The 10,232-nt window shown below is 42.6% G+C and overlaps 1 protein-coding gene across 3 annotated transcripts in view; it reads left to right on the top strand.

The window, feature by feature from the left end:
* The window catches only part of Spg11 (spastic paraplegia 11 (autosomal recessive)), an 84,031-nt gene that overhangs the window by 48,490 nt on the left and 25,309 nt on the right, over positions 1–10,232 (top strand). For all 3 annotated transcript variants that reach the window (XM_005381419.2, XM_013512469.1, XM_005381422.2), the window contains exons 24-28: positions 736–895; positions 1,925–2,164; positions 2,718–2,918; positions 3,691–3,798; positions 7,535–7,697. In XM_005381419.2, coding sequence (XP_005381476.1) covers positions 736–895; positions 1,925–2,164; positions 2,718–2,918; positions 3,691–3,798; positions 7,535–7,697 — 872 coding nt within the window. The remainder of the gene's footprint in view (positions 1–735; positions 896–1,924; positions 2,165–2,717; positions 2,919–3,690; positions 3,799–7,534; positions 7,698–10,232) is intronic.

Below are 10,232 nucleotides of genomic sequence, written 5' to 3'. Positions count from 1 at the left end.
ACCGGGAACTGAACTCACGACCTTGCACTTGCCAGGCAGGCGCTTTGCCACTGAGCTAAATCCCCAGCCCCAGTATTGCCCTTAATGTTGTCTTTCTGTCATAAGTCAACTGATACTGGAAGCCAGAGGGAGCATCCGTCAGCACAAACACATGCTTGCCATCTTCTCCCATTGATCCTTAGGGCAGCCCTAGGACATTTGCCACTCTTGCTGACTCAGTGCTCAGCAGTTTCGTTCTTGGAGAGGCGTATGTGCCCTCTCCGAGTGAGGAGCGCCAGCACCTACCAGGGCTCTAAGGTGAACCATGCAAGAGAATTAACCACAAAGTTTCTTGAGTGCCTTTTCTCAGGTTTTCTAAGGACGATCCATAACTATTAGCATCAGTATTTGACTGATGATTTGATTGATGATTCTCTATCATCAATCAAAGAATGAACTATGCCAATATGTTAAAAAAGCATTCCACCTTATGAGCAAGAGTCCATTTTCAAAGTAGTCTAATAAATATTTTTTGAAAAGCTTTTTTTTCTTTTACAGTGTTAAGGACCTAACCTATGGCTTTGTGTGTGCTCTGCCACTAAACTTCCTTCCTAGCCCCTTCGCACAGAAAGGCTTCTTAGAGAATACACTGTGGTTAAATTTATTTAATTTGTACTAATTTGCCAGTTTCAAACTAAATCTATATTTTCATAAGAGTTTTTTTCTCTATCATCCTAACCCTAATTCTAATTCTAGGTTATCCTGTGACTCGGAGAGCCAGTGGGCATTAGTGGTACAGTTTGGCAGGCTCCACAATCTGAAACTGAGCACATCCTACCTTAGAGAATGTGCCAAAGCAAACGACTGGCTACAGTTCCTTATTCATAGCCAGCTCCACAGCTACCAACCAGAGGAGGTAAGCATATTGCTAGTGGGTTCTCAAGGAGAGCTGGACACCTCTGTGAAGATAATGTTCTTTGCATAAACAAGTTTTTTTTAATTTTAAAATTTTTTATTAGTGTATGTTTACAATACATAATATATACATTCATTGTGAGAAGTTGGCATATATACATATCAAGCCTTGATCCTTTTTCTTTTTTTTTCTTTGTTCTTTTGTTTGGTTTTTGTTTTCTGAGATAGGATCTTGCTATGTAGCTCAGGCTGGCCTTGAACTCACAGCATAGCCCAGGCTGGCCTCGAAGTCACAGCAATCCTGCCTCAGCCTCCTAATGCTGGAATTACGGGTGTGCACCACCATGGCAGTACTCTTGATCCTTTGTAATTCCACTTCCCCTTTACTCTCTCCCAATTTCCCTTCCACCCCCGACATCCTTTCCATCTCACAAAGTTGATCTCCCCGTTTTCTGTCATCTTTTATTTTGCTCTTAACTGACTTACACTTTGGGTTTCTCATGTGAAACCATGTGTTATTTAACCTGAACCTGATGTATCTCACTTAGCATGGTGGACCCAGGTGCACTCATGTTCCTATAGAGGGCCAAATTTATTCTTCTTAGCTATCTATCTATCTATCTATTTATTTATTTTTGGCTTTTTGTCGTCCCCCCCCCCCCAACCCCGGTACCGAGAATCAAACTCATGACCTCATGCTTGCCAGACAGGCACTGTGCCGCTGAACTAAATCCCCAGCCCTTCTTCTTAGCTTTTTAATATGACACATTTTTACTAACAGTTTGTGGGTTGATGTCAGATATTGATAGTCTGTCTAGTCCTTAATACTGAAAAGCTTGAAAAGTTTTTGTGACTCCAGATTGAAGACAGAAATACACTCAAAAGAGCAACTTTGTAAAATGATGTGGTCACCTCTGACATAGTTCAAGGTGGGAAAGAGGAATTTTGCCTGTGCTTTTCTGTAATATATTCAGCTCCGGGTCAAACTAAAAGTTGGGTGTCTATGCTAATTGCCTGATATGCTTTGTAGGTGAAATCCCTTCTTCAGTGTTTCAGCCCAGTCCTGCAAGACCACTTACAGCTGGCTTTTGAAAACCTCCCCTCAGTATCCAGCTCTAGAGCGGACAGTGATCAAGTCAGTACTGAGATGACTAATTTCTTTGAAGTTCTGCTCCGGTGCTCAGAGCGACCAGACTCCTGGCATTGGCTCCTGGCTGAGGCAGTGAGACAAAAGGCCCCTGTCCTCAGTATCCTGGCTTCATGTCTCAAGGTGAGGGGCGGGAGAAGCCTAAATTAAGGACCTAGAGAGCAACAGAAAAAAATAGGGACGAGAAAGGCTAATCATAAGTGGGCTCACGATGCCAGTGAACCCCGGCATGTGTCAGGGTCCCTAAACCACTTCGTCGTCTTTATCGTAGACTGGTCTGTGTCGTTTAGTACTCTTCCTCATGTGTTCACACTCGGTGAGCTCAGGTGGCAGAAGCGTGGTTCCAGGGAGGAACTGGTAAATACACATCCCCGCTGCTTCAGCAGGGAGGGAGACGGTCCACACAGTCCCTTAATTGCAGCTCCACGGAGGACAGGCATGTTCCGCTTACAAGCCTCTCTGTCTTCCTTGCCTTTGACCTGCCACACTCTGAAGGACCACTTCTCATAGTCCCTCTGTTGTTCGTTAGATTTTGTGTCGTGTTTGGAAGCTTTTAAGCCATCTTAACTAACTGAGATGACTTATTCTAAATAGGAAATACTCATCTGTCGCATTCATTGTCTGACAGGTAGCCCAGGCTCTTATTTTATTTTGAAAATTGTTTATCTGATGTCAGGATGCCAGTGCTGTTTCCTGTCTCTGTGCTTGGATCATTACCTCTGTGGAGGACAGTGTTGCTGCTGAAGTAATGGGACACATTCGCGGCTTGACCGAAGACCATCCCTGGGACCTTGAGGACTTTTCCATCATCTGGAGAACGTTATTAACAAGGCAGAAGAGCAGAACTCTTATCAGAGGTTTCCAGCTTTTCTTTAAGGTAGTGAATAATTCAGTTCTTTCCAGAGGTCACGGGCATTACTTCAGCATGTCCCTCTTTGGCTTTTTCTTATTCTCATCCCTAGATTTTGTTTTTTGAGCCAACAATAGGTTATAATAGTAATAGAATGTTTGTTTGTTTTACAGTGCTAGGGATTGGACCCAGGGTCTTGCACATGCTAGGCAAGTGCTGTACCACTGAGCTACACCCCCAGCTCTGCCATTTATTTGGTAGTGTTCAAATACATTATGTTAGTAAGTTCTCACACCAATCCTATCCAAGATAATATAGGAGGATTTTATGAAGTGGTATTATCCTTATTTTACACACTAATAAACTAATGCTCACAGCATTTAATTAGCCTACCCAAGAACTCAAAGTACTTTATACTTTGTAATATGTTTAGAATTCAGATTCATACTTTTTAATCCAAAACTGTCCTTTTTGGATTCTGGGGGTTGAGAATGGGACCCTGGAGCCCAGCGTCCAGCAATGTATGTTAGAGACACCATACTGCCATCTAGTGGATCACTCCTGCCATCTGCAGTGAATCAAGGCTAGAATAAAAAATGGATTTGTTGAATAGCTGTACCCATCCTGAGTATCTTTTCTTCCAAAAGGAAATACCACTTTAACTAATCTTCTTTTTAAGATGTATAACTTAATTTTACTTCGAGGCTGTTTTTAGAAACATTTAACATTCTTCTATTTGCCATTATTATTGAGAAAATATCAAGGCCAGGATTTTCTAATTTCAAACTCTTCTCCAAAGGATTCCCCATTACTACTGATAATGGAAGTATATGAGCTGTGTATGTTCTTCAAGAATTACAAGGAAGCCAAAGCTAAACTTCAGGAATTCCAGAAGAGCCTTGAAACTGTAAGTTGACGTTAGAGTGCTCTTTCTCACTGCTCTAAAGTTGGTTGGCGTGGCCTGCTGCCTGCTGGTGGTTGGGACGGGGTCTCAGGTGAACAGTGCTGTGTAGTGTAATTCAGACTAGATCACTTGCACTGTTCCAGAGATGGGGAAGCGAGGGCAGGAGCCACCGGGATCGCACTTGCAGCAGCTCATCGTTGCCATGAACAGAAAGGTTTCATGTAATTGCTGTATTATGATCACTTTTCTGATTCTGCAGCTGAGCTCAATGGAAAAGGTTTAGTGGTCCCTCTGGACACCGGAACAGAGGGGAGGTCATGGGCCACATTTGGTCAACCCAGGAGAGCCCCAGCTTTATTCATTATCAAAGAAAAGAATAATTTTTTCATCAGTGCTCTTGGGGGTTGTACAACACTTGTCTAAACAGTGCTGAACAGGTGGTCAGTCTTCGGCTCTGCTTCTTCAAATGCTTGTTTCAGACCTAGTTATCATGCCAAAATTAGTAAGCTTTTTTTTTTGAAACAGGGTTTCCCTATGTAGTTCAGGCTGGCTTTGAACTCACTGTGGAGCCCAGGCTGGCCTCAAACTCACAGCAGTCCTCCTGCCTGAGCCTCCCGAGTGTTGGGATTATAGGCACGTGCCACCACACCCACCAACCTTATACTGTGGGCGGAGGGGAGTGGAAGCTGTAAGAAAGAAGAAGGAATATGCCCTAGTCTTGCTTGGTATTTTCAGTACTTTGGCCTTCTGTGCTTCCCAAGAGCTCTATGATAAATGAGACACACATGAATACCTAGTTTACCCACTGTGAGTATCAAGTGAAACATCTCTCTAGGCTTTTGTTCCTAGTCACAGTAGTCTTAACTCCAATGCAGATATAAAAGCTGTATGTTTGAAAATACTGAATCAGTTATTTAAGTAAGGCTAGGGTGCCTAAATCACACACACACACACACACACACACACAAATACATAAGTATATCTGCTAATTTCCTTACCGTAGTACTCTGAGACCGGAGTCCTGCCAGGGTCTCCTTGTTGCTGCTGGCCTGCCAGGCCCAGTGTTCTGTGGAGACGTTGCAGCTGTCGCCTGAGCCCGTTACCTCCCTAGTTCTTTCATTTGCCTGTGGTAGTCCCTCTTCTTAGAGTTGGAAAGTTAGGTTAAAAAGGTCATAAAGACTAAAGACTAATACCCTAATCCAAGCTGACTTTTATGAAGACACTTAAGAGGATAAAGGATCAAGAATAGATAACATAACTTTTGACATTTGTACAGTAAGTCCTCTGTTACAGGAGAATTATTCATAAGTCAGATTCGTTCATAAGCCAACAAAGTGAGTCTTATATAGTACACCTGTGAAAGTTCATGACTTAAATGTTCGTGAAGTCGGAGACTTACTGGATAGCAAACATCCACCACAGTGCCTAAGCAGGAGCAGGAGCTAACAGGGAGCTGCCTCCTGGTCTATCATTTTCATTGTCATCCCCTTATATAGCAGTGAGGGAGCTTCTCCGAAGCAAAATAATCTTTCTTTAACAATAGTAAGTGGCCCAGCATGGTGGCACGTGCCTGTATTCTACCTACTTGGGACCTTGAAAGACAAGGATACTTGAACCCAGGAGTTCAGAATCAGTTTCAATAATACAAAAAGACCCTGCCTCCAAAAAAAAGGCAGTTAAACCATATTGAATGTGACAATGAGAAACAGGTAGGACTGGGCTGGGGATTTAGCTCAGCGGCAAAGCACCTGCCTGGCAAGCACAAGGTCGTGAGTTCGGTTCCTGGTACCGGAGAAAAAACAAAAAAAAAAAAAAAAAAAAGAACAGGTAGGACTGTACAGAATCTGGGAAAGAGAGTAGTGAAGAAAATTCCAAGTAGTAGTAGGGAGACAGCAGTAATGTGACACGAGATTTTTTAAGCCATTCCTTAACTGAAGACCTTGGCAGTATTGGGCATTCCTTTGAAGACAGTATTGCAGTCTACATTACAGCCAGAAAACCCGTTATGTGTAATATCGTACCTTCAGAGTGACTGTTTTTCCTTTGGTGGTACTGAGCATTGAACCTGGGGCTTTTGCACTGAGCAGCATCCCAGCCCTGTGTAAATTTTTTTAAAATTTGGAGATGGGGTGTTGGCCGGGCCTGATGGCGCACACTTGTAATCCCAGCACTTGGGAGGGTGAGGCAGGAGGATCATTGTGAGTTCAAGGCCAGCCTGAACTGCATAGCGAGATCCTGTCTCAAAAAGGGAAAAAAGAAAAAAAATAGGGGCCCTGAAGATAGCTCGGCGGCACAGTGCCTGCCTGGCAAACACAAGGTCCTGAGTTTGATTCCCGGTACCAAAAAAAAAAAAAAAAAGAGGGTCGCACTAAGTTACCCAGGCTGTATTTGAACTTGCAGTCCTCCTGCCTCAGCCTCTCAGTGCGCTAAAATTACAGGTGTGGCATGCACTACCAAGCCCTGCTTTCTTCGTTGTCGTGTTTTTGTTTGTTTTCTTGAGAGAAGGTTTCTCTAAAGTGCCCTGACCAATATTGCAGTCCTCCTGCCTCTCAGCCTGCAGAGTACCTGGGATTACAGGTGTGTACAACTGCACGCAGCTCAGGAATTAACTTTATATTCCACTGAAAGGCCTAGTATTTTTTACTGTGTTGTGCAAAGTCTAGAGTGAACTACGAAATATGCAACTACAGTGACTAAGAACCAAAAATTAGTCTTGCAAAAATAATACAACGAAAGGGGCCAAATAAAAATCAGCAGTGGAGTGACAGAAGCGTCGTGTGGGAAAACACACTCCTCAGAGAGTCAGGACAGTGTCCACCCACTTGTGGACAGCCTGCCTCTCAGAATCATCTCTTATTAGCAGTTTCAGTGTGTGATTCAAATGACAAATCCAGGCTTCTTGGCTTGAACACTTCCTCTAACAAAAATGTAAGGTACTGTACCAGCAAAATATGTAGTAGAACCGGCTCAGCAGTGATAAACAAGGCTAAGAAAGCTTCATGATCTGAAGATTCTCTGGACTTAGGGACAGCCCTAGAACTGTTTTTAAAGAAGCTGCCACAAGGTGTTGTGGCACATGCCTGTAATCCCTGTTCTCAGGAGGCCACGGCAGGAGGATTGCTGTGAGTTCGAGGCCAACCTGGGCTACATAGTGAGTTTAAGGCCAGCCTCAACTATATAGCAAGACCCTGTCTTGACAAAACCAGAATTAATTAATTAATTAATTAATTAATTAAAAAAAGGAAAAGAAAGAAATGGCTAAGTGAAACGTGTCTGGTTAATATCACGGCACCTCAGAGGGCTGTTACCAGGACAGACAGATTAGGAGGCACTCACAGGCATAAACGCTTTAGTTAGCACTCAGCCTTTAGCCCTCTCAAGGCTGGGGCTGCAGCTTAGCTGCCCCGCGTGCACGAGGGCCGGTTCAGTCCCCCATCGCGGAGGGGCAGTGTGCAGAGAATTCTTACTCTTCACACGTGCAGCTCTCTGCACGGGGGCTAACCACAGAGAGCTCACACACAGAGCTGTCAAGGAGGCTTACCCCTGCCCGTCCTCCGAGTTCCCTCACTCATCCCTGCCGTTTGGGCAGCGTCTGCATCGACCTTTTTGATGGGACGTTACTCCTCAGGGTACCTTGGCTTTCTTGTTCCCTAATTTGGAGATTTGGAGATTTGGATTTCTTATTCCTGTGACTCATTCTCCCTGAGCCCTTCTTTTACCTTGTTTTTTTTTTTCATAGCTTGACACAGCAACTACAAGGGTCCACCCTGTCCTCCCTGCTGTGTGGCTGAGGGATCAAGTGTGTTTCCTTTTGAAGCTTATGCCACAGCAGTGTCAGACGCAGTATGAGCTGGGGAAGCTCTTACAGATGTTCGTTGGAACAGAGCATCTCTTCTCTGATGGTAAGACAGTCCTTGGCCAGAAGTTGTCATTAAGAAGTAGCTTCTTTAGCCAGGCGTGGTAAATAAAAGAAAAGGGGTTGGGATATAGCTGAGTAGCCCCTGGGCTAGTGAAAATCTAGTATAAAGGAATATTATCATCATTAAAAAACTCTGAAATTATTACACAAGTATAAGACAACTGTAAACAACTGTAAATCCAGCCCTTTGGGAGGCTGAACCAGGAAGATTGAAAGTTCAAGCCCAGCCTGAGTGACTTAGTGAAACCCTGACTCAAAATGAAATATTAAAGCGTTGTGGTGGATGGGCAAGGATGTAGCTCAGTTTGAAAGCCCTGGGTTCAATCCCCAGTACCACATACACACAAAAAATAGTAGTTAGCTTTCGTAATCTTGAAAATGTTTTAGGAGGGCAGTCAGGAAATAAGAATGCATATGATATTTACAGTCTAGTGACGAGTTACAAATAACTTCAAGTTTGGATTGAAACATTGAGAACATGGTACAACAGCACCTAATGTAAGAAACATAACCAGTCTTCTTACTCCGTGCAGTTGTCAAATAGCTCTGCTTCCCCCGGCAGGCCCCCGCCTTAGCATGTCACTGTCACTCTTCTGCCTGTGAGAACCTTAACCAGTCGCAGTTGCCCAGGGCTGCAGACCATTTCACAAATGCGTAATCTATTTTGGAAGGTTCAGAGACAAATTATGCTTTTTTTCTCTGTCGTGTTCCAGATGTTGACGATCTCTAAGGTTGATGCTTATTTAATTAAAAAAATTCTTACTCTCTTATACTTGTGTAATAATTTCAGAGTTTTTTAATGATGATAATATTCCTTTATACTAGATTTTCACTAGCCCAGGGGCTACTCAGCTATATCCCGACCCCTTTTCTTTTATTTATTTTTTTTTTAAGAGAATAAAAAAAGATACAGAATTTCAAAACAAGATGATGATTAACAATGGTTATTATATTGCATATTGTTATCTTCAGTGTAGTTGCTCAGATTATCCCCCTTTTTATTTTTGAGACAGGGTCTTTCTGAGTTCCTTAGGCATGCCTCAAACTTGCAGTCCTCCTGCCTCAGCCTCCCAAGTGCTGGGATTATGTGGGTACATCAGTGCACCCAGTTTCTGGTTGATTTTTTTTTTTTTTCAGTACTAGGGATTGAAGTAAGGTCCTCACACACATGAGGCAAGTGCTATACTACTGAGCTACATTTTCAGCGCAATACTTTTTTTTGAGTCAGGGTCTCATTTCATACTTCAGGCTGGCCTCAAACTCACAGTGATCCTCCTGCCTCAGCTGTTGGGATTACAGGCGTGCAACACCATGTCTGGCTCCAGCACATTTTGTTTATTTAATTTTTCTTTGCACTACTGACAGTGAATTCAGTGCCCCATGCATGCTAGACAAGGGCTGTTCTGTTGAGCTACATCTTTATCCCTTTTTCTGGCAGAGAATTCTTAATATCGTTAAGATAATAATTTTCAGGGAGAGGCCAGATGAGTTTCCTTATTCTAAGTCAGTAGCAAGCAGATGGTGCTCGTTCTGAATGTTGTGTGCACATAAAAGCCTGGCTGATGACCAGCTGCAGGTTCAGCTGTCCTGCGTGTTCTTCGTCTCAGTCTGTGTGATGCCTGCTTTGAATGAACAGGTGAACAGTCATTCAGACAGATTTCACCGAGGTAAGGAAAAGTCCAGAAAGAGACGGGGCTACCCTGAGTGAGTAGCTAAAACTAAACTTAGCCAAGTTACTGCCTTGCCGCTTTCTGCATTTTAGGCCACCAACCTGTGCTTTGTATGAAAAGTCAGATGTATAGATTGAGTCCATGTGCTGTTTTAACAGTTCTTACTTTAGGAAAAGTTGTGTTCACCTAAACCTTACCAGAAAGGATTTTGCAGGGCCAGATTTTGGCATCTTTGGTATATGTCTTCTATTAGTCAATCAGAGTAGAAAAGTGTAATTTTGTTTTTCCTTTAATCATGCTAATATATTAAACATATCTATTTTCCACCTCGTATTTCATTACTCTTGAAATACCATAGCAGTGTTTTATTGGTTAATATTTATATCCTCATGGATAAAAAAGTTGTGGTCTTTTTTTTTTTTTTAAATGTGGTCTTTTTTATATAATGGAGTATTACTCAGCCATAAAGAAGGATAAACTGTGGACTTTTATAGGTAAATGGGTGCAACTTGAGACCACACTCGTAAGTGAAATAAACCAGATGCAAATGTGTAAAGATCGTATTGTCTCCCTAGTGTGAGAAGCTGAGAGAGTACATGTGATCCAAAATGTACAATAGATATTGTAAAATGGGAACCAACTTCAGAAGGAAAGAGAAACTGGTTTAGGGGAGTGGGAAAAAAGAAGGGAAAAGCAAAAGGAAAAAAGTATATATACACACAAAAGATAGTTAAAATATACTACTAATCTCAGTTCATGAAAAAGATAGTGTTTGGACAATTAAATGCTGATATCTCATACCCTGAGTAACTAACTTAAAGATAACAGTATGCAGTGTATTAACCATT

Source organism: Chinchilla lanigera, unplaced genomic scaffold (assembly GCF_000276665.1).
Source record: "Chinchilla lanigera isolate Chin_1 unplaced genomic scaffold, ChiLan1.0 scaffold00015, whole genome shotgun sequence".
NCBI lineage: Eukaryota > Metazoa > Chordata > Mammalia > Rodentia > Chinchillidae > Chinchilla > Chinchilla lanigera.
This window is presented reverse-complemented; position numbering and strand designations above follow the sequence as displayed.